Raw genomic sequence first — 22,912 nt, 5'->3', positions numbered from 1 at the left:
ATTAGTAAATGTGAAAAGGAATAATTTCACTAGAAAAAAATTTAAGAATGGCAACGGGGCGGGTTTTTGCATATCCCGACCCCGACCTGAAAATGGAGTGGAAAACCCGTCCCGTTCGGGACGGGATGGGACGAATTCGAGACTGGACGGATACGATTGCCATCCCTAAAAAAAACACTAGTAATAATTTCACTAGAAAAATACAGGGGGCTGGGCGGCTGGATTAGGGAGCCAACGGGCCGATTCTTAGGATTCTCAATCTTGCTATGAGTGCTGTCCAAATTTCTATGCTCTCGGTTCGTAAATCAAGCGAAAAAAAAAAAAAAACATATTCTATGTAAATAGGAGTAAGTCATTGGTATCGATGCCGTTGTTTAGAATATCAAGATATTAACACGTAATTAGTTTGGATGCATATTCCATTTGTCCGGAATTAAATTTAAAATATTAACAAATACAGAGCGTGTGAATAGGTAGTCCTAACCTAGTTTCTTTTAACATCCGTAAACAATATTTTTTTTTTTGGACATCAACGGATTTGAGAATTACTCCATTCAAAGAGTTATAATAATGAAACATCGATATGAATCATATGAGATCCATAAATAATAAGTTAAACAATCAGGACGTGTTACTTATACTCCACTCTTATACAAATAGGTTAATATAAGTCAAGTCTTAACTTCTATAGGATTTGACTCATCAATTAGTAATTGTCTCCTTGTATTTGGATGCAACAAGAGTCGAATATAAAAACTATTCACACAAACATAGAGTATAAACTTGACCTTTTGAGTCTAGGTGATAGAAAAATGAATGATTATTTATCCCCTTATTTTTTATTTCGGAATACCTATTATCTATCCCCTCAGCCCTCTTGAAGCACCATCACATAATGCTACATGAATCATTTTTTTTATCACATGTGTCGGGAAGCTACACATTTAGTGGTGGAGAAGATTTTTTGAGTATTAAGTGGCGGAGTTCCGAAAGTAAATAGTAGGGACCCTGTTGTCCCCTAAAGTGGGTGTGTTAGTCTCATTCGGGCCGTTCATGTTCAACAATGAACGGCTCAAATTAGCTGTGCAATTGAAGTGAAATCTGAACCATCTATTGTCAAGCATGACGGCTCGGATGGTGCCAACACTAATGCTGTCCAGCAGCAGGGTCCCCCATTTCAATAATTTTCCAAGGAAGAAGAGGGTTTATCAAGGGTTTTCTTGGAAGTAGCGTAATAGAGTCTCCATTAATTTCAATTCTCCTCATCCTGTGTTCTGGTTGACCGTTTCACTCTCACCGTCCATCCGTTGCAACCCTAACGTCCACAAATTTCTGACTCTCTCTCTCTCTCTCTCTCTCTCTCCCCACAGTCTTCACTCTCCCACCCATTCCCTCACACTAACATGAGCCGAGCGTGCTCTGCGCACCTCTGGCCATGACTCCCAAACCCCGCCGCCTCTCCACCTGCCACCGCCACCCGTCCGAACCGGTCACCGGCTTCTGCGCCTTGTGCCTCCGCGACCGCCTCTCCGGCCTCGACACTCCTTCCCCCTCCTCCGCTGCCAATGCCGCCTCCACTTCCTTCCAGCCGGAGCTCCGCCGCTGCAAATCCCACGCCGCCGGCAAACGCGGAGGAGCAGCCTCTTCAACCTCCCTAGAGCCCCGGCGGAAGTCCTGCGACGATAGAGTCCGCAAGGAGAACTCACTCTGGCACCTCTTCAGCCTCGACGACAAAGAGAACGGCGTCGACAGAGGCCCCGACGTCGAATCCAAGAACCTAGGGCTTTCCGCAGCCTCAGATTCAGTAACTGAACCTGCACAGAATATTAACATTGGGGTTTCTGAAGATCCGTTGGGAGAAAACGGTAACGGTAATGAGGACAAAGGCGAGGAAGCTACGGAAGAAGAAACGAAGACCATGAAAGAGCACATCGAACACGAATGGCAGAGCGGTAAGCACAATAGAAAGGATTTAAAGGACATAATAGCTGGTAATTTCCTCGTCGCCGCCTCCGTTTTCGGCAAGAAGTTACGCAACTGGAGGGTAAAACAGACAACAAAGAAGCAAACTTGTGATTTGTTGCCTGGTCAGAAGGTAAATGCCTGGAAAAGGCAAGAGAAGCGGTCAGAAGCTACAGATTACGCGTGCAGACGGAGATCTTGCGATGCCGAGCCTAGGTTTTCAATGGATGCTAACGGGATAAGTTTGGATGATCATCCGAGGTTTTCCTTGGACGAGCCTAGGGCTTCTTGGGACGGGTATATGATTGCGAGGACGATCCCGCGGCTCGCTCCTATGCTGTCTGTTATTGAGAATGCCATTGTGAATGAGAATGAGACGACTTCGGGTGGGTCGGCTCAGACCCGGGATTACTGCTCTGATTCGTCATCTTCGCTTCGTAGGGATAACAGTTTTGATTGTTCTAGCTCTGGGAAGAGTTCGTCTAAGAAGACGGTGGCGTTGGAGGTTGATGAGATGAGATCGATTAAGTTTGTTGTTTCGGATGGAGATGGTAGAGGCGATGAGCGTAGGGAGGGGTTTGAATCTGGTTGTAAGAGTGGAGATTCTGTTGGGGGTTGTGGTGACCCAAATGGGTTTAAGAAATCGGGGAAGTGGCGAAAGGGGTGGAGCATTTTGGGGTTTATGCATAGGCGGCAAGAGGAGAAATGTGGTGAAGTTGAAGGAGATGGTAACGGGCGAATGGTGGGAGATTGTGGGGAAAAGCAGAATGGGGAGGCTAATGGAGTTGTGATCAATGGGGATTCTACTCGGGGTGAGGCTGATGGGGATTCTAATCGGGATGAGGCCAATGGAGCAATGGTCAATGGGGATTCTAACGGGAGGCTTGTTCGGAGTGGCAGTGTTAGCTATAGGAGTTCGCACACAGCTATCGGTTCATACCATCACCATCGTTCGTTGAGTGTTGCCGAGACTAGAGACTATGGTAAAAAGAGTAGAGAAGATTCTGGTGTGGAGCGAAACCGGAATGCCACGATGTATTCTCCAAGCAACTTGGAGAATGGGTTGTTGCGGTTTCATTTGACACCGTCATGGAGTCATAGGAAGAAATCTGGAAGAAGCAGGTTAAGGAACTCAGATTCTATTAGTACAAGGAGTATGTTTCGGTTGGACTGATACAGAGGTACACTTGATGTTCAGTGGAGTATAATCTTTGTAAAGAAATATGTATGTGTTTCTTCATGTATGCACAAAGGCACAAAATTGTTGTTACTTTGTCTGCCTTTAAGATGCTTTTGAGTTGTGTAATAATGTTAAGTTTTAGGCTTTCCTAACAAGTGTTGTTGAGACAATGTAAACTTTCATGGTAGTGCAGTTTATGTATATTCATAGAAGAAACCATGACAACATGTAATCGTTCTTTTCTCATCTTAACACTTTCAATGATTTAGTTATTTGGTCGCCGTGGCTTCAACACATTTAGCAGTTCATGACTTGTAGGGTAAAAAGTGATTGTGTCGGTTATAGTAACTCTTTTCACATTTAAAAGATGAACTGAAATAGAGTATTTCACCAAGTTTTTTCCCCTGCCAAATGTGGAGGATAATGAGGTTATGAGAATTTTCGGACTGAGAATTTGGAAATTTTCAGCACTAGAGTAATGGTGTTTTGTGGTCCAGTAGGGATTGAATAACACAGAAGTTTTAGGGAAGAATTCTGGATGACGAGAAGGGTTGAGAGTTGAGGAATTTAGGATGTGTTGCAGTCTCATATTTATGTCAAACATTGGCGTATCGTTTGCTTTTTAATCAGGGTCGTTTTGGATAATCTGGAAATCGGTGATAGAAATGGGAATGGTCGGGAAAATGTTTGTTTGACATAGATATCAGTTTAATTTACTGGAATTCTGGGGAAACATTGCTTTGAAAGTAAGTTCCAATGTTTTTCTGTATGTCGGAATGTGATGATGCAAAACTATAAAAGGGATTTGTCTAGACATCGAGTCTCTATCAACTCAACTTGGAAGTAATGTGCTAACTGGTTTTCAGGAAATTAGTCATTGAGCCACCAAATTACTTACATGATTGGACTTGGTTCACAGATTATTTTGCTGAAGCCATTACCTCATGCTAGAGAATATATAGACTTGGTAGATCCTACAGGCCACAGCTACAGACTTATCTTACATGTAAGATAATTTTACCATATCTAGACCATTAAAAATGCTTTTAGACGGCTCGCATTGCGCACTACACTCCTGTAGTGCAGGTGTGCACTAGAGGGTTCCCGGAGAAATGTCCTAAATTCTCGAGGTTGATAGTGAATGAGGATCTCTGGCCTCTGCTTACAGTTGTGATACCCCATGTCAAATGTCATTATTCCCTACTACTACCCATTTAAGCAGTAAAATGGATTTTTAGTCAAACATTAGATTCATTGCCTTCTTTTCCCTTCACCCAAGCCAAAAAAGAAGCTGCTTTTACATCATTCCCTTTTCTTATCTTTTCAGAACACAAATCCCTTTTTAGAAATACCTTTAAAACGCCATCCGTTAAATTGAAAGGGCAAATTTTGTAGCATCCGTTAAGAGTACAAGGGAAGGGCAAATTTTTTGCTACAAAACGCCGTTAAGAGTAAATGGCAAGGACAAATTTTGTTGCAGCCGTTAATTTATATTTTTAGTTTTGGTGCTTCGGAAGAGAACAAAAACAGAATGAGGTGACTCCTCACACTCCACAAATTCTTCCAATTGTTCCGCTCCCAGCCTCACCAAATGATCCGCACTTTCTTTTTCCTGCTGGTAGATGGTAGAGTTCAATGAGGGTGGGTTTGATTCGATTCCTCCTTGATTAAATTCACTGCTTCCAATGAATCTGCTTCGATGAAAGCATTCGTCATGCCTTTTCCAAAGATGACGGTGAGTCCTCTATAAATGCTCCAAAGTTCGGTTTCAAGTCTCCAGTTGCTTGTGAGTTGTGAGTCTCCCATAGTAGCCTAGTATCCATTCCCAGGCTCGAATCCTGAATGATCCATTGAAGCCAGCTTTACCGTTGCTTCGATGTAGCATCCATCTGTGTTGAGTTTCATAGGGCCTATCACAGGAGGAAGCCATTTAATCAGTTGACAATTCACCGAGAAGGAGAGATTTGGAATGCCTCTTGAATTTCTTTGGAGTAGGAAATGATGTTCTTGTGGCTATCAAAGTTATCAGAGCTTTTCCTGTTTCTATTACATGCTTGCCAACCTAAAGGAGGATTGGCCTTGTTTTGGCAGGTAAGCGGCCATGGCTCTTTTTTGGTTGGTTCTTCCGAAAATGTCCCCTTATTAGGTCTTGCCTTTAGTGATTGGTCATGGGGAGGATTGAAGGGGGCATTTTGGTCGTTTTGGGTGCTGGCCCTCGAGCACTACTTACATATTATAAGCAAGTTTTAAAAATTTACTTTAGTGGGTTTTTTGACTTTTCAAGATTTCCCTATCTCCTTTTTTCCTTCTTAATTTCTTTCTTTTTTGTCCTTTGCGTGGGGTTTATTTGGTAAAATCAATCAGAATCAAGATCATCTAGAAAATCTTGCAAAGAATCAAATAATGATCTGATTCAGGTTCTCCATCCCACATGTGTAATTCAAATCAACTGTGAGGGAAAGAGAAACAGAGGCACATAGACAGTAGTAAGCATTAAAGAGAGAGATAGAGGTAGAGAAAGTGAATCAATCGAAGATATGATTCTGATTTTGAGGATTTGATTTTGATTTTGATTCTGGATCCAATGGTGGGAAAAGAATGTGAGAGTTTAAGCCAGTTAAAAACAGGTCTTAAGGTGAATTGTGAGGGATTCAATGAGCAATAAAAAGAGTAATGAGCACAAAACGACATGCGAGCACGTCGCACTCTTAGCTGGCTAGTATAGCTAAAAAGGGATTTTCTGACTCTTTTGTGAAAAAGAGGAACTCCAAGATGTTTGCCAAGGTCTTATCTAAGGGGAATTCCACTTAAAGAGCTCAGGACCACGGGCCTTCTTCAGGACAGGTAAGGGGAAATGAAGATTTTGGACTCATAGTTGAATTAATGGTGTGGCCAGAAATGTTACAAAAATCCCCAGTACTACTTTGCAATTCTTCTTATTAGCCGCTAACAATACATGGTAACATTGGTAAGGGCATATTTTCTAAGTTCGTTATGCTAGAGAAAACCCATCTATGTCTCCAACAAGCTAGCTCCAGGCTCGCTAAGTGGTCTTCGTGTACAAAAAACCGAAGGTGCCCGGAGCTTATGAGCAGGAATTGCCCATTCGTGGTACCCCTTGGCCCTTAATCGGCAGCAATCCATTTTTTTGCTCAGCAAAAGTGAGCATTGTTAGTTGTAGTTAGTGTGGTTAATTTGAAATCCTGTCAAATGCATGGGAGTACATAGTGCCTACCACTTGCTTAATGGGCAGCAATCCTAGAAGGAAGTAAAGTCTCTCCTTCCCGAACAAGGTTAGGAAATATATTGGACAAGGGCACTCCTGTGCTATCTTTGGCGGATTTTGTGTAACAAGTATTTGTATGCAACTATTCCGAGGAATCATCGCTTCCGGTTGCCATTGAAGTTTCCTTAACAGGTTGCACTGCACCGTAATGGCATCCAAATAAAATGCCAACAACTTTTCTCAGGACAGTATACTATGAAGTACAAAAGATACAGTTTCATATATCGAAGGTGAGGCCGGAACCAAATAATCTCACATTTTCAAACAAGGAAACAAAGAATCGAACATGGTTGAGAGCTGAATTTGAACATACTGATTGTGGCAGGTAGAATAAGATAAAAATACAACAATTTAGACCGACTTCTCTTCCTAAGTTGAACATACTAATCGTGGCAGGTAAAACAAGATCAAAATACTACAATTTTATGCCGACTTCACTTTCTAAGTTGAACACAACAAAACTTTGTGCTTTCTTTCTTTCGTTTTCTTTTTCTTTTTTTTGGCGGCAACAAAACTTTGAGCTTTACATGTTCGTTACAGAGTGTAAACGAGCCACTTAACCTCATACCCGGGGCTTGGAAAAGAGTAAAACAGCCATGTGCTAGCACCATCATCTCCGTCCAGTCAAGTACCTGGCCCTGGCATATTTAGAGCCGCTCGAGGAAACAATATCAGCTCGATATCTTTTCCGTGAACTATTAGAATTAGGGGCCTCCCCAGACTCATCATCGTCGGTGTCCACGGTTCGAAATCCCGCCCTAGTTTGGATACTGAATCGCCTAGGAATATACACATTCAAGTAGTAGCCCACTATGGTTTCTTTGCTCTGTGATGGAAAAGACTCCACGGCTGGCTTCAGAAAACTTTTACCCTGAGAAATGGGATTCGTTTTCACAAGAAAATCAAACTTCTTCTGCTCCTCTAAGCTCCACAGCTTGGAAACATCTTGTCCCATCTCATCAAATTTCCATCTCATAAAGGCGGGACCCAAATCAAACTGCAGCTGAATCCTTTTCTCGTTGACGTGGCGCTTAACACATTCTATGGATCCGGGGGAGAGGCATTGACAGAAATCAGGCCTCCCTTTCCCTATCAAACCGGCTTTGGTATCTAGACTTCTGTCTTTGATTGGCCAAACTTGGGTGCCCAACCATCTTGAGGTACTTGATTCATTGTGGCTACTGGGAGGTGGACCAGTCCAATCTGGAATATCGGCCTGAAAGCGGGGCCCAACAGGAATTGCCAGTCTGAGACGATCATCTCTGATGTAATCTACCCATTTTGTTGGCAGAGGTTTCTCGAGTACCTGAGGCTTCGGTTGCTTTGGCTTCTGCATATATGTAAAAGTCTACCACCAATCAAATTTGACCTCTCCAAGGGGAATATTTGCTCAAGATTATCAAGATAATCTGATTTTCAGCAGCGTCAAGGAAAAATCAAGCAGGGAATGTATTGATTCATGGATTGCTTCCAATCTATGTCAAAGATGGTGGATGTGTCCTGAACGCAATGACATAAGATAGAAAAAGACAATTATTTTCTTTTCTAAGAAAACTATCAGGCATCAAAACCATGAATACAAAAGAATTTGAAAATGAGAACTTTTGCTGCTACATAACCCACAAAACTATAGCTTATTAAATAACGGTAAGAGCTCTATATTTTTCAAGCTCTGTTTGCCAGTCTTATCAATGTTGAAAAGCAAAAGAAAAAGACTGAAAGAGGAGAGTCATTCGCTAAAGTGGAAGGTGAATAACATTTTCTTAAGTATCTATTATTTGTAAATTTGTATCCTCTTGATAGAGTGCACACAAGAAGCACCACAAAATATACTGCCGTTTCTCCTACAAAAATATACCTCTAACATTTAATGACCGACTAAAAACTACATAATGGGTATAATACTTAAGTAAATTATGAGTAGGATATATTTATGCTTTTTGCATGCCAAGTAATCATTTTCTCTTGCAAAAACCATAATTAATTTTTATCTTCTCTAAACTTTCACATGAATTCTATTTATTTTTAAACTTACCCTTTGAATTAACAAGTTATTTTGTTGCGGATTCAACCTAACATGTGCACAATCCACAAGACAAAAAAGACACGACACAGATTTTTTTGGGTTCCCTAATTGTGTAATTAGATACATCCACGGTGATCCCATAAAAAAAGAAAAAGAAAAAAAGATACATCCACGACTCACACCAGTTTTCACTATGTAGCGAACAAAAAAAGTGTACGTATTACACCAGCTGATTATAGTGTAAATTTTGGTCCTATGGGTAAATTACTGTAATACCTATCTTTAGGTCTCGGGCCCCCAACATATGCGAACTCACCAGGCAGGTCGAACCCAATAATAGTCAGTGAAACAGCATATCAAAACTGAATCAGGCTTTGCAAACCCAACATATTGAATGTCAATTTTCTTTGACATGGTACAATAAATTTCCCCGTTAGAATCTAGCCTGACAATAAGATTACCCAAGACCAAATTGTGGTTGTACTTTAGATACAAAATGAAATTGGTAAATGGGGTTGAAAGTCAACTTTGCATATTGCTGGACTATGGTGAACCACAAGAGTGACCATTCGAGGAGCCTGCCCTTCAAGCTAGCGTTGAGGACCCTAGGGTGGCCAACCCGTGATCATTCAAGCACTCGCTTTCCGTCCTTGCATTTTCAAGATGTGACTATTTATGCAAACCAGGATCATTTGGGATAAGCACAAGAGTTCTATTTGAATACAAGAACGCTTAACGTAAGAATCATACATTCCCGACTATTGAGCTAGTAGCATTGCATTACATCAAACAGAACTAGTGAATAGGAAAGTTGAAGTTTCCCTAACTCAGTTTTGCTAACTTAATCCTATTCAATTCTTCCCTTCTATTGTAATCACAAGTTGACAGTTCCACAATTATAAAGGGTTGTCTACGGGTTTCACTTTCTAAGATCTTCCCAATTTGGTGTGTTTCAAGTTCAACGTTTAAGCATATGCAATTAGCCTTAAATTCAAGATCATGTACCCATCAAGAATGCAATGGCGAGATAAACACAATAGATTTGTAGTGGTTTGACATCCCTTGTGCCTATGTCCCGACATGATACTAACAAGGGGTTCCATTGAATTCATCAGAAACCTTTACAATCACAAGAACCATGCAAATAAATTAGCATTTTCCTTTGGTTCAAGTCAAAACCAACAACTTTGAGCCTCTTTTAGCATTTATGTGAGGCAAATGGGAAAGAATAGAAATTAAAACTAACCACTGTTTCAAGGTCAACCTTTATAAAATATTGACCATGGAAATGGCCAACCTAAAACTTGCCACAATCTTATGTAATTCACCAGCTACGTAGCACGGATCTGGATCTGGACATGGACATGGAAACAGACATGATGGGGAACATAGATATGGGGCAAGATTATTCTCCAAAAATGGGGAGACAGACACCGCAGGGCCACGGCAATGTTTTAAAAAAAAATTTGTTTCAGTTATGTAAATCTAGATTGTAACTTCTAAATACTTAGGAGGGACATCCTATTGAATGCATTTCGACCGATGGTAAATGTCTATGCACACATGCATACATTTTATTTTGCTGTAAAAAAACTTTTAATGTGTGTCCCCTGGAGCGTCCCAACCCGCAAAAAATATTTAAGTTAAATCGACACGCATGTCCTCATGTGTCTCCGGCGTGTCGCATGTTTCCGGAGTGTCCGACATCAATACGATGCTCTCCAAGAGTGGCAGCTGCTACATAGTTCACCAGCAAAATGAGCACAAAGGAAGCAGATCTTGCCTTTTGCAAGTGTCCAACTACCAGAAAAGATTGACAGTAGCAAAAACTGGAGTAGAGACAGTCAGATAGAAATAGTACCTATTTTCAGTTCTGTCGCGAAATCTACTCGACACCACCCTTCATTCTCGCCTGTGATCTCGTCATCGCCTTTCCAACTGAAAAACAATCGGTTAGTTTCAACAACCGTCAAACACACTCACGAATTCCATTTTTGGAGTGATAAAAAAAAAAAAAATCCATTTTTGGAGGGATTTATTCCCCTCTCACATCGACGGCTTCAAATCAAAACCACGAACTCAACAGCCTCGATTTGTTCGCAGAAATAAATAAAGTATCGAAATTCAAGCGCTTTTCGCAAGAAGAATCCCAACAAGAATATTATCAATCGGTTGCCACTGATACAAACACGAAACCCTAACCCTAGAATTTGATTTAGACAGCTATAATCTAATCGGCGCAACAATATTACCGAAAAAGGTGAAACAAATTATGAGTCTTGCTCGAATCATCATATCATAACAGAGAAACAATTTCTTGTTCTTTCCATTTTCACGGAAAAAAGAAATTTTGTTTTTCCGATAAAGAAATGGGAAACAATAAAAAAATTATTTTTGGTGGTGTTCCAAGAAATTCCTTTCTGTGTTCAAGAAAACAAGCATGTTTAGTAATTTCGAACTCACTCTTTTCCACTTAAAAATGGCAAATGTTTATTGTTAATTTTAAGTAATTTTTCTACAGTTATTAATTGGTTCTGTCATAAATTGTCTTCAAATTTTTAGGTTCGACCACGGATGATTGAACATCAAATAGTATTAGAATAACAAATACAAGTGCAAATAACATAATAACAAATGCGAAAAAAAAATTTGAATAGAGATAAAAGAAATGAATTTTATTACCTGTTTTCAATTTTTTACAGGTAATAATAGTATTATAGCGTTAATGGTGAACGTCTCTGCCCTTTAAGCAACCGGGTGGGGGAAAAAAGCCAAAAGAATTGAGAAATTAGTTTAATGGGTTTAAGCTAAGACTGCATTTATATATTCAAAAGTTAAAAAAAATGAAAACTTGAAAGACCTGATGATGCGCACAAGGAGGGAGAGCCGTAAAAAATGAGAGATGCTTTAAAAGGCCTCGCTCGAGAATTCAAACCAAGTGAAGCCACCAAGTGCCTCCTACCAAGGGGTTTTCAGTCTATTTATAGTAGGAGTCTATAGTTCTGTGGGCCCGTTTGATTGTCGATTTCTGTTAAATAAACTAATTAAGATGAGATTAAAAAAAAAACATCCCGTCTTTATTTCTTTAACTCAGAGCATCTTTCTCTAAGAAATTTTAGCCGCCTCTCTAACTTTCTTTCTTTAATTTCCTCTGGTCCTCTAGGGTTTTCATCACTCTTATGCGGCGGCGGCGGCGGCGGGAGGGGAGAGTTTTGCCTTTGATAGGTGTTTTCTTCCTCCGTAGTGATGGTATTTTCTCGCTTTCAATAATGGGAAAATGACGGCTAACTAATATCTACCAAGGACATTTTTAGCATTAACAAATGTTCTTAACATGTCCTTGGCGGGTATTAATTATCAAAACACGTCCTAGGCCGTCATTTTCACTTCAATAATCCCCCATTTCCAACGAGGATCTTCTCTCTCGATCTCAAATCTGAGAGTTTCTTCACTTAATCCTCTCTCCTCCTTTCTCTCAGTTTCCTTTTCATCACTGAGGTACTGGTTTAGATTCTGACACTGGTGATGGTGCTCTGGAAAACCCAGTTGAGGATGAGAGAGCAGGAGAACGATCGAGAGGCATACACTTTCTTGATGTTTTGGATAATGATTCCTCTCAAGAACCCTAGTTGCAAGCTGCTTGGTTGTGTGTGTGTATGAGAGAGAGATAGAGAGAGAGAGAGAGAGGGAGGGGGGAATGGGGGGTGGGGCCTGGGGTTGGGGACATTGTAACTAGTATGCTGAGTGCTACAGTAATTTGCCAAACCTAGCAAATACTGAGGCAACCCGCAAATTGCTGAGTTAGAAATTGAGTCTAGCCATTTTAGCTAACAGCTAGGCGGTAAGACTTTGTGCACCTTAACTATAGCTTCGTAGTGACAACCGTGATCATTTAGGATAGGTGGAAGGTGGCGACACACAACGACCAATCCTAAAAGACCACTCTTTCGTCTAAGGATGCCTAATCAACGCGACAATCATTCAAGGGGGCAGGACATTGCGAGGTGAGTAGTTTACTGGGATGAATGACTGTTAAAGAGTGATAGAGATGTGCGAAGGTAGGCTTAAGCTAAGATTATGCTCGTGAGCGTAATTGTATAAGCCTGCCTAATTGTGAGACCGACTGGTGGAGCAGAGACGAACGTTGGCCATAGAATCTGGGAGTCCTATGTTGAAGGGCTCTCACTCAACGGATCAAAGGTACTTCGGGGATAACAGGCTAATAATTCTGCACGTGAAAAGAACACCACCACCTAAGGCATGCAAGACGAGTGAATAAGCTACGGGGAAAACAAACGGAGTGCATCAAACACATGTTGGAGATGCTCTAAAAAGGTAGATGACCTGGAGAGGAGACTAGTTAATACCACCATTCCCATGGTATTTCCCATGGTATTTGAGCATCTACATTTGAGTTTTTAATTTATTTTTAGTGTCATATACTCACTCCGTCCTATTTTAATTATCACTTTTGAGAGTTTGTGTCACTTTTCAATTGATTATATCTTATAATTTATAATGTTTTATGTGATTTTAAAAACATTGTAATATAGAACAAATCGAGATCTATCAAACAAGATCCATATTGAATATAAAATTCATTACCAATTTAAATATATAACTAGTTTTTTTATTCAGTTAGAATAAAACTGGGACAAGTAAATTAGGACGGAGGAGTATTTACTTACACAAATTAGTTAACACGGTTTTTGTTTCTAAATCTGATTCTTTAAAAGGATTTTTATCTACTAACTCACTTTTAGTAGTCCTAGCTAAAACTGTTTTACCATAGTGAAAGAATTATAGAGACGGAACGTAGAGAAATAGAGGGAGGATGAAGTAGTCCTAGCTAAAACTGTTTTACATAGTGAAAGAGTTACAGAGACAGAAAGAAGAGAAATAGAGGGAGGACGAGGAAAAGGGAGAACAAAGTCTGCGCGTGGCAGGCCTTGGCAAGAAAAGTGGGGAAATGAAAGAAAAGATGAGAGAGAAAATGATACAGTATCACATTTTTTATTTGGGCAAATTTCACTGACCTCCCTTGAGATTTCTGACACAAACAGATATCTCCCCTGAGGTTTCTGAAATGACACTGACCTCCCCTCCTTTACCTGACAACACCAAAGGACCCCCCTCCCGCCAAAAACACTCACACAGCGTTAATTTCACCGTTAAATGGTATTAAAAAGACAAAAAGGTCCCCTGGTATATAAATGGACGCTTTCTGGCCCATGCCAGAAGTCTTTGCCCTAAAAAATTAAAACCCATAACATACACACAGAGAGAGAGGGAAGGAGAGAAAGGGGACGACGACGACGATGTGGAAGGATTCTCAGATCACGTAGTTCGTTTGAAGATGGTGATGTCGTTCTTTACTCCATGACCGGAAGACCGTGGTTTGTTTGTGGAGAAGAATATCGTGCAGTAGGAAGATTTTGGTAATCTGTTCATCTGTACTGGATAGCTGCGTCTTCAAGCTTGTAGAGGTAACCATGTTAACTGTAGATAGTGTATGTTAGGATTTTAAGGTCATGCAACATCGTAGTTAGGTTTTTCTGAGTTTTTTTTTTTGGGTTTTTGGATCAAATCCGATTAGGGTTTGCAAAAATTTGGGGCTTTTGTGTTTTATGTTTGAAAAGGGTTGAGATAGTCAATATTTTGTATGAATTTGTTAGAGATTAGGTATTTCTGCAATTTTTTTTTCTGGTTTTTATGGTCTGAACTATGGTTTATAAATGTTGTTTTCCCCTGTTTCGAAATTGGGCCTGACGATTCGGGCACGACGATTTTTGTTCGGACTGGTGCACTTGGAGTTCAAAAGACGCACGCCGTTGACTGGTTGCTTCTTTGCAATATTTACTCTTGGTTAGTAGACCCTTCCATGATGTATGTATATAAACACATGGGAGCATGTCTATATATACATACACATACACATATATAAATACATATACCGTTATAATACCATTTAATTATATTTGCAGGGTATTGTGGTCAATTTGCTTTCATTGAAATACTTAACTTTGGATGAGCCCCATCCAACTTTTTTTTTTGATAACCAGATGTCCGGGTTAGATTGCGTGCACTCGACTAATTTTGAAATTCTGGAGCTAACGATCGGACAAACCCTTAAGAGACCATTTCAATGATAAGTATGGAACATTTTTTGGGATCTACATGCAGATATTGAAGATTAGTTTTTTGTATATGATGGTATAGGGCTAAAACAACATATTCCTTTTTCCCAATGGATAGTTGGGGTTGACTAAATACTATTTGGTATGGTTGTATAAGGCATAGCAGAGATTATTTTATACCAAAAGTCTGTCTACCACACGGTTTTATTGCTCCCCACAACACTCAATCTCACCGTCTGTACGTGTTTTGTACGGTCCGGATAAAATAAAATAAAAAACTTATTTCGGAAGAGTTGAACTCTTGTCCGTAAGGGTTTTTTTTAAAATCTAGATCATAGATTGCTGAAACAAATGGTGAGATAGGGAGCGGTAGGTGTAGCACCGTTGCGGGGAGAGAGAAGCCAACGTCTCAGAATTTTTTTCTGATTTGGTTTTCACTTCTGAGTTCACCTGTTGAATTTGTTTGGAAAAATAGGATTTTACTAGTTGTTTAATGAGGTTGGGAAAAAAAAAAGGGTTTCAATTCATGGTAGTTTAGTTGGAAACTTGGAATGGAAGATTGGGTTTGATATAAACAGGTTTCAATGATTCAATCCTTGCTTGAAACATATATATTGAAAAAATTATAGTGGAGAAATGAGGAAAGAAAGCAGTGAGAAAATTGGGGAGAAAAGGGAAAAGGATAGAAGAACGGTGGAGGAGAGGAAAAATAGGTAATTTTGACATTTCAGTAATTAAATATTTGAAATTAGCTGATTTTGTTGAAGGTTTGGACGGCAAGTTGATGGAGGGGGGTATTTAGACATTGTTAGATAAAGTAAGGGATGGTAGTGACATTTCAGAAACCTCGGGGGAGGTGTTTGCTTTTGCAGAAACCTCAGGGGAGGTCAGTGAAATTTGCCCTTTTTACTTTTTTAGATTTCAATCAAGGAGAGTTATTCACGGCTCCGTGCAATTTCAATCTTCTTAAAGTGTTTTAGACGATTTAGATACGGATCATCAAAAATACTTTTGGATGACCAAGATCGAGCATCGTAAACCTTTTTTGTGAATAAGATTATCTCTTTCAATTAACGATGTAAAAACATTAGAATGTCAAATGTAGGCTTTGTTCTCTATCCAACAAATCTCTAACATTCAATTTTGGTCCCATTTTTAATACTTTTTTGCTACATAACACACCATTTACCAAAGAAAAAACATTTAATGAGTCAAATGTTGACGCTCCTAGGGCCTAGCTAAGCTAATTCCCAATATGAGCTGGTAAATGGAAAAATAGTCCACCATTGTCGAAGTCGGCCAATAATCTCGGGGGCCCGGGAAAGTTGAACTTTGAACAATGGAAATCGTGGGGGCCCCTGTAAATCCCCTCCGTTACAGGGGAATCAATATGTCACATTCTGACATACTATAAAATTGTCGGTGTTTGCCATCAGTTACCGGTCGGTGCCCGGACCAATTTACTCGCACTTCGATTAATTTTGTGAAAATTAATTCAACTGTTTTTCCACCTAAAGTCAAAGCAAATTTCCACATAGACTGGCTCGAAGGAATTGATCGCATCTGAGAAATTTCGAATCTGAAATCTTAAAATAAAATAAATTTCTAAGTTTCAAGCCTTGATCATCGTGTCAACATTTTAGGTTGATTTTTTATTACTACTACTTTAAAAGTTGGCCTAACTTATTTGGAACGGCGTTTACTTTATCATCGGAAAAAAATACTTTAAAAGCTTATATTTTCAAAAGTCTCACTTTGATAGTATTTTATAGTAACTTGTTTAATAATAATAGTTTTAGCCTATAAAAAAAAAAAGTTTAACAACAATATTTACAAGCAGATCAAAAAATATATATATATATTTACAATAAACACCTCTCCAAGTTGACTAATGTTCGATTAACCACTGCCACAAATTCCCTAAGGTCCTCTTTCTTGTCAATTTTTATAATTCAGCATTGGATTAGTTTGATTGACCTATTCGGAGGATTAATTCGGCCATCAACTAGCAGAAGATCCAATTAAAGGTGCAATAAAATTCATATGAACTGACTCAATCCAAAAATTGATAGCATGAGATCAAAGACTACCTAACATGTGTAGTAGTCCTCAACACCTTGAGTGGTAAACAAATACGATTAGTGGACGCACTGCTTAACGTGTCCTACACATATTTATGAGGATCTCTGGCATGTTCCTTGTCCCCAACATGTCAAATGCGCATACAACGATCATTTAGGCGTGTCGGTGCTCATCTGCTCCAGCCTCCATGTAGTACGTAATCACATTGTTCGCAACAATCTAACTTGTTAAAGGAGTTCACAAATGAATTTAGTGTTTTGCCAGCCATAGAACTTCAAAGCATTGCAGCATTAAGGTGGAATTATACACCGCGAATGAAAACATCATGGTGCCAAATTGATACTGTTGATGAAAAGAAGAAGGAACTTATCAGGGAAATCAAAATATTTCAATAAAGCAGGTAAGTTCATTTTCACTTTGATTGTGCTTGACTTGTTTTACATAATCATACGATCATCGTCTCTTCACCAAATTCTTCAAATACAGGATGATTTTTAAAGCAGACTATATACACAAAGCTTGAATCACAGTGCTGAAATCCAAGAAAACGATAGATTGCAGGAGTATATATTTCGTAATCAATGCTGCTTCTCTTTTGCTATCAACGGAGAGTCCCCACCTGCCTTTTATACGTGTACCACTTTGCTATGAAGAGATAGACCCCTAAATTGAGTACACTCATTATGGCCAAGAGCCAGAAGAAGTAGTCTAGGTGACCATAGTTCAAGTTGTCAGGTATCCAGCCGAGCTTCCCGTTTTTGGTACTAATTGAGGTGACAATAGTAACCAACAGAGAGCTCAAGTAGTTTCCTAGCGCAACAGTGGTGAGTGAGAGAGCGGAGGACAAACTCCTCATGGCATCTGGTGCTTGCTCGTAGAAAAATTCCAACTGTCCGATCAAGGTGAATACTCCTGCGCACCCAATTAAAAAGTATTGCGGAACTTGCCAAAATATAGACATGGGCATCTGTTCGTAGTCATAGTAAATGTGTTTTTTGACAATTCTAAGCCTTGCAAGCTCCAAAAGACCAGCGGATAGCATAGTGAAGATGGATATGACAAGGCCAGTGCCCATTCGCTGAAGTTGAGTGAATCCGCTTTTGTGACCGGTAAATTTTTTGGCGAATGGAACAATGATTCGGTCATATATTGGGACCCAGAAGATGAAACTGAGGTTGTCGAAAATACCCAGTGATGCAGGTGGGATGTGGAAGCTAGTGTGGCCTAAACGGGTATCCATTCTCTCACCTTGCAACACGAAAAAGTTGCCCATCTGATTGTATACAGCAGCAAAGATGATACCTGTGGCCCATATTGGAAGCAGTCTCACAATGGCTTTTAGCTCTTCAACTTGGGTCACCGTGCAAAGGCTCCATGGGTATTTTGAGCTCTTCTTATCGTTGGATTTCTACCTCCACAGCAGCCTTATCGAAGAAACTACATTTAAGAACATTGGGTGAGAGCTATCAAAGACAGAAATCCAAAAGGAAAAGAAACATTGAACCATCCTTATTGCAGGCAGGTCAGTAGGTCACTAGGACATGCATTTACCCATTCGTTTTCAATGCCCACTTTCTTTAAGGTACTAGGCCAACATGTGTGGGTCGTGACCCATGATATGTTAAGCTAAATAAAGAAACTAAGCACCAGTCCAAGAGGGTTGTGGGTCGTGTCGGGCACCGACACACCCTAGACCCTCTTGGATGCCATGTCAAACATTCGTGCAAATATGTCCTTGCCATGCTATGTTTTTTTAGAACAGGACAGACTTCAAACTCGTCAAAACGCACAACTCCATTTCGTAAGCAGTTTTGGACAAATTAGGCAACCATTTTCATCCATCAAGGTCTTCCAAGTTTGGAACATACAGAATTTTTACTTTTGCTCAGTGTTATCTAGCACAATTCAAACAAGCCGCATATTGAAATATACGGAATATCAATTTTTTGTTGTCCTCTATTTTGCTGAAATGGGGGTCCCTGTGTCGTGTCAGGTGTCCGTATCGTTAGCAGAGACACCATATTTATGTCATTTTATCTTCCTACTGAAATCAACAAACCAAATAACAAATATGATTCTCACCTCAGATCTTTCGTGTGATCAAGCTTCCGGCTTCCTTTGTTGGCAGACTCTGCATCTGCTGTCTCATACAAAAGAGACGTATCTTCAGGCACTTTAACATGACATTTTCTCACCGATGCCACTATCACCTGACATATCCGAGTCAGAGGACTGCCTCCGGGCTTCTGGTTCCGATACAACCGAGTACCGGAAAAGAAACTCGCAACAGCAAGTGCCAAGGTCACAGTGGAAATGCCAAACCCCCAATTCCAACCCACATTGTCTTGTACCCAAACAAGCACAGAAGAGGCAATGAGTTGACCAATGTTGATTGAGAAATAGAACCAGTTGAAGAAAGAGCTCTTGTGATTCTTCTCGGCTTCATCTGCATCATCGAACTGATCTGCTCCGTAGGAAGAGATACATGGTTTAATCCCTCCGGACCCCAATGCTATCAGGTAAAGAGCAAGGAAGGTGACTGCACTCTGTGTATGAGTTGGGTGACAATCTTCTTTCGTAACACAGGCTGGCCTTAGGCCCGGAACTGACGCGGATAATGTCAACAAAGTCATTCCCTACACGTAATGGAGATACTTTAAGTATTTCAGAGCAAGCTAATAATTCAAACCAAAGAACTTTTGCAGAACTCTGCTACCAAACCGAATTAAGCCCTTTCATCATTATGAATTGGAGTCGACTACGTGAATCCTTTTTCAACATTGTACTCTACATGCACATATCATCATTTACTAATTCATATCAGTTTTTAAAACCACAATCCATGTTAATATTACGCCTACCCTTCCCCTGGCATTTCCAAGTTTCCAGCAACAGTAATTTTATCGTTTTAGAAACTAAAATGAACTTTTTGAATTCATTAGCCACTTGGAAATATTCATTCTAATTTACTGCAACTTTTTGTTATGTTCATAAGCATTCTACGCCAAAGAATAATTAAATCTAGGATGTTGTAAAAAACAAATTGTTGTTAGGGTCGACGAACTTCCATGTCCATTGCCAGAAGAAATGAGCACATCCCATGCAGATTAATGTCCCATAGCTTCTTCACTTTACAACTGAGTCAAATTACTTCATCAAGTTGAGGATTTTTTGCGTCTATGAGCATAATTTGCAAGGCTGGATTAAGTAGTGTATTTATTATGAACAAATTAGCCCCTTGGAAAAAATCATCTCTCTTACCTTGTTCTTAAGTCTCTAGGGCACATAATTAAGTCCATGGTATTGTAAAAACCATTTGTTCGTTTAGGCTTACACACTTCCTTGCCTATTGGCATAAGTGCAATCCAAATGTGATGCATCAGAATTGCGTCCCGCATCGGCTTTTCAAACCTCTAAAACTGAGTCAAACAAATTCACTTTGTTGATGAACAAATATATATAGCAATAAACAAGCCGGACTTACGAAGATATAGATGGTTGAGAAGCAGGCAATTGTCCAATATCTTCCGAGATAGGAATCAGCAAGAAATGCACCAATCAGTGGTGTGATGTAACATGTACCGACCCAATGGGAATGATATTTAGAAGCGGTTGCACTCCGCTGATTGAGTCGATGCTTGAAATAAAGCACCAAGTTGGAGCTCATTCCATAGTATGCCAATCTTTCACAACATTCAGTCCCTGTAGATATTCCATAAACATAAAGCTCGATAAATACCATTTCTTCAATGTCGAATGTCAATTATCATATGAATAACCAATTCAAAACATAAGTACCTAGGATATAGGGACAAGCCTTCCAAGTTCCGGTTTTCTTCTTGTTGGCAGGGTTACCACGATAATCTACCGTCCCGTCCTTAGTATAGTTACGTTCTTCTTTTTCCATGGTGTTTTCACCGTCTGTTGAATTCATGATCCACAATTAATCTGTGTTTGGGAATTTTCTCACAACGCGATGAGTTAAACAACTATCATTTGAAGCAAGGTAAGAGCAAGTCCACCCAGTAATATCAAAATAACTTTTTGGTGTCGTCCTTAGGTTGAGCACCATCTGTACGTGTTACGGTGTCAAAACGTGAAAAAATAGCAATGTTGTTGCATCAATTTGGTGCCATTTTTACCCAATCTCAAATCTATATCATTGGATTAAGCCAACTCAATTTTTGGATGCAGATCAGTTGGCTTGGGTGGCTGGGTTGATGCAACAAATTTGTCAAAGTTGCTGCCAAATTCGACACCAGTTATGACTTTTTCATTGCTGATTTACAATTTTCGCTCAACACTCTGTAGTGCACTGCAAGATTCTTCTAACAAATTTGGACAATTAAAAACACTATTGGACAACTCAGATTGCGCATTACACAATTGTATGCACTACAAGTCCCCGAGTTCCCAATTACTATATGGGTTTAGTGGACTTGCTCTAAGAGAGCGATATAAGCCAATGCGTTGGCAGTTATAAAGCTACTCCCTCCATCCCAAATTAGATCTCAATTTTTGATATCCGTGTCAATTTCAATTCATTATGTCTTTCAATATGGATTTCAAAAAATATGCAATATGGATATTATTTGATAGTTCTCGATTAGTTCTATTATACAAAGTTTTCAAACTCATGAAAAACATTATAGATTGAAAGATATAAGTGATGAAAAATGACACGAATTTCAAAAATTGTCATTCTTTTTGGGACGGAGGGAGTATAAAATTCGATCAGTTTTTTTAAAACCATATTTTGATCAGTGTTTATTCTTTAAATCATATATCGATGAGGTAAGTGATTCCTCATGTGGAAGAAGCTTTGAAGATATAATACACATTACACAGTGTTTGAGAAGAAACTCGTAACCTCAAAATCTTCGACAAATCCCAGAGAGAGAGAGAAAAAAAGTTCCCCAGTTAATAAACACTACTATCTAAATACTTTTATCAATAAGTAGTGGATGGATGGTAGTGTATGTAGCATGTCTACTTTATTGTCCTTTTCTCTTTTTCCCCGTGTCTTAGACTCTCAAGTCTATAAAGCATCTGATTCCTAACCAAAAAAACGGAGAAGTTTTGGCCATTTTTTGAATTTTCTTAGGGGTGGCAAATGGGCGGGTTTGGATCAAAATGGGTAAGTTGTAAATAGTTTGGGTCTTTAATGGGTTAATGACCCATTAATTATGAGACTAGTTACCCATACCCAGCCCGACCCATTTATTTAAAAACAAACCCGACCCGCCCATTAGCCCAATTATATACTACTATATGCTAAAATTTAAAATGACTAAATTATCAATGTATATTAAAATGATCATATTACCCCTGTAAATTTAAATGACTAAAATATCCATGTACATTAAAATGATCATATTACCCCTGTAAATTTAAATGACTAAAATATCCATGTACATTAATATTAACATACTATCCCTCTACTACTAAATGACCAAATTACCCTGTACACTTAGGGTGGATTTGGCTTTATAAGTGAAATAGTAACTTATTTTTTTGTTTTTATTCAAATTTTGTTTTTTTTTGCATTTGTTAGTTTTGCTTTAAACTTTTGTGACTTATTGATTCGTTTCAGCAAGAGAAATCAGAAAAGTAAAAAATTTTGATCAAAACTCATAATGCTTTTTTAAAAAAACAAAAATAAGTTGTCTTTTTGACTTATTTTTCATCTTTGTTAAAAAAATTATGAGTTTCGATCAAATTTTTTTACTTTTCCGATTCCTCTCGTCTAGACTCTAGACGAATCAATAATTCACAAAAGTTTGACGCAAAATTGATAAATGCTAAAAAAATCAAAGATCTGTCTGAACGAAATTGTCATCTAGAGTCTGAACGAAACACAAACGAGAGAGAGAATATTTGCGAGTGTGATAAATGCTAAAAGTTTGACACAAAATTGATTTCGGTTTTGGGTCTTCCAAATCTCTCTCTGGTTTATGCCTTTCCGATGCGGTTGGGCAGTATATTCCTCGGTTCGACTCTCTCTCTAAAATAGTGATCTTCACCATGTAATAATTAGAGAGAGAGGTAAAAAATAGAGAGAGACAAAGTGATAAATGAGAATAATGATTGAATTGAGAAATATTTTTTGAGTAAAATTGTGAAGTGAACGAAGCATTGAAGAGTCAAATGTTAGATGCTTCAAGGGCCTAGCTAAGCTAATTCCCAATATGAGCTGGTAAATGGATAAATAGTCCACCATTGTCGAAGGCGGCCAATAA

The 22,912-nt window shown here is 39.2% G+C and overlaps 2 protein-coding genes and 1 pseudogene across 4 annotated transcripts; 1 reads left to right on the top strand and 2 right to left on the bottom strand.

The window, feature by feature from the left end:
- Positions 1 to 1,231: 1,231 nt before the first annotated feature.
- LOC131314351 (protein OCTOPUS-like) lies at positions 1,232 to 3,434 on the top strand. The gene has a single exon (XM_058342928.1). The coding sequence runs from the start codon at positions 1,436 to 1,438 to the stop codon at positions 3,134 to 3,136; it is 1,701 nt and encodes a 566-aa protein (XP_058198911.1). The 5' UTR covers positions 1,232 to 1,435; the 3' UTR covers positions 3,137 to 3,434.
- A 3,232-nt stretch (positions 3,435 to 6,666) lies between these two features.
- LOC131314355 (AT-rich interactive domain-containing protein 2-like) lies at positions 6,667 to 11,236 on the bottom strand. Of its 3 annotated transcripts, none has more exons than XM_058342933.1 (3): positions 11,137 to 11,236; positions 10,316 to 10,392; positions 6,667 to 7,928 (listed from the first exon to the last, which is right to left on the bottom strand). In XM_058342933.1, the coding sequence occupies exon 3, from the start codon at positions 7,762 to 7,764 to the stop codon at positions 7,039 to 7,041; it is 726 nt and encodes a 241-aa protein (XP_058198916.1). In that variant the 5' UTR covers positions 7,765 to 7,928; positions 10,316 to 10,392; positions 11,137 to 11,236; the 3' UTR covers positions 6,667 to 7,038. The 3 variants fall into 3 exon arrangements, with proteins under 3 accessions (XP_058198916.1, XP_058198917.1, XP_058198914.1); XM_058342934.1 differs by lacking the exon at positions 11,137 to 11,236 and adding an exon at positions 10,707 to 10,848; XM_058342931.1 differs by lacking the exon at positions 11,137 to 11,236 and having other exon boundaries at positions 10,316 to 10,808.
- A 5,803-nt stretch (positions 11,237 to 17,039) lies between these two features.
- LOC131314349 (protein NRT1/ PTR FAMILY 8.2-like) lies at positions 17,040 to 20,988 on the bottom strand (annotated as a pseudogene).
- Positions 20,989 to 22,912: the final 1,924 nt, after the last annotated feature.

This window comes from Rhododendron vialii, chromosome 13a (assembly GCF_030253575.1).
Source record: "Rhododendron vialii isolate Sample 1 chromosome 13a, ASM3025357v1".
In the NCBI taxonomy this organism is placed as follows: Eukaryota; Viridiplantae; Streptophyta; class Magnoliopsida; order Ericales; family Ericaceae; genus Rhododendron; species Rhododendron vialii.
Note: the sequence above shows the minus strand (reverse complement) of the source record. Positions and strands in the feature narration are given on the sequence as shown.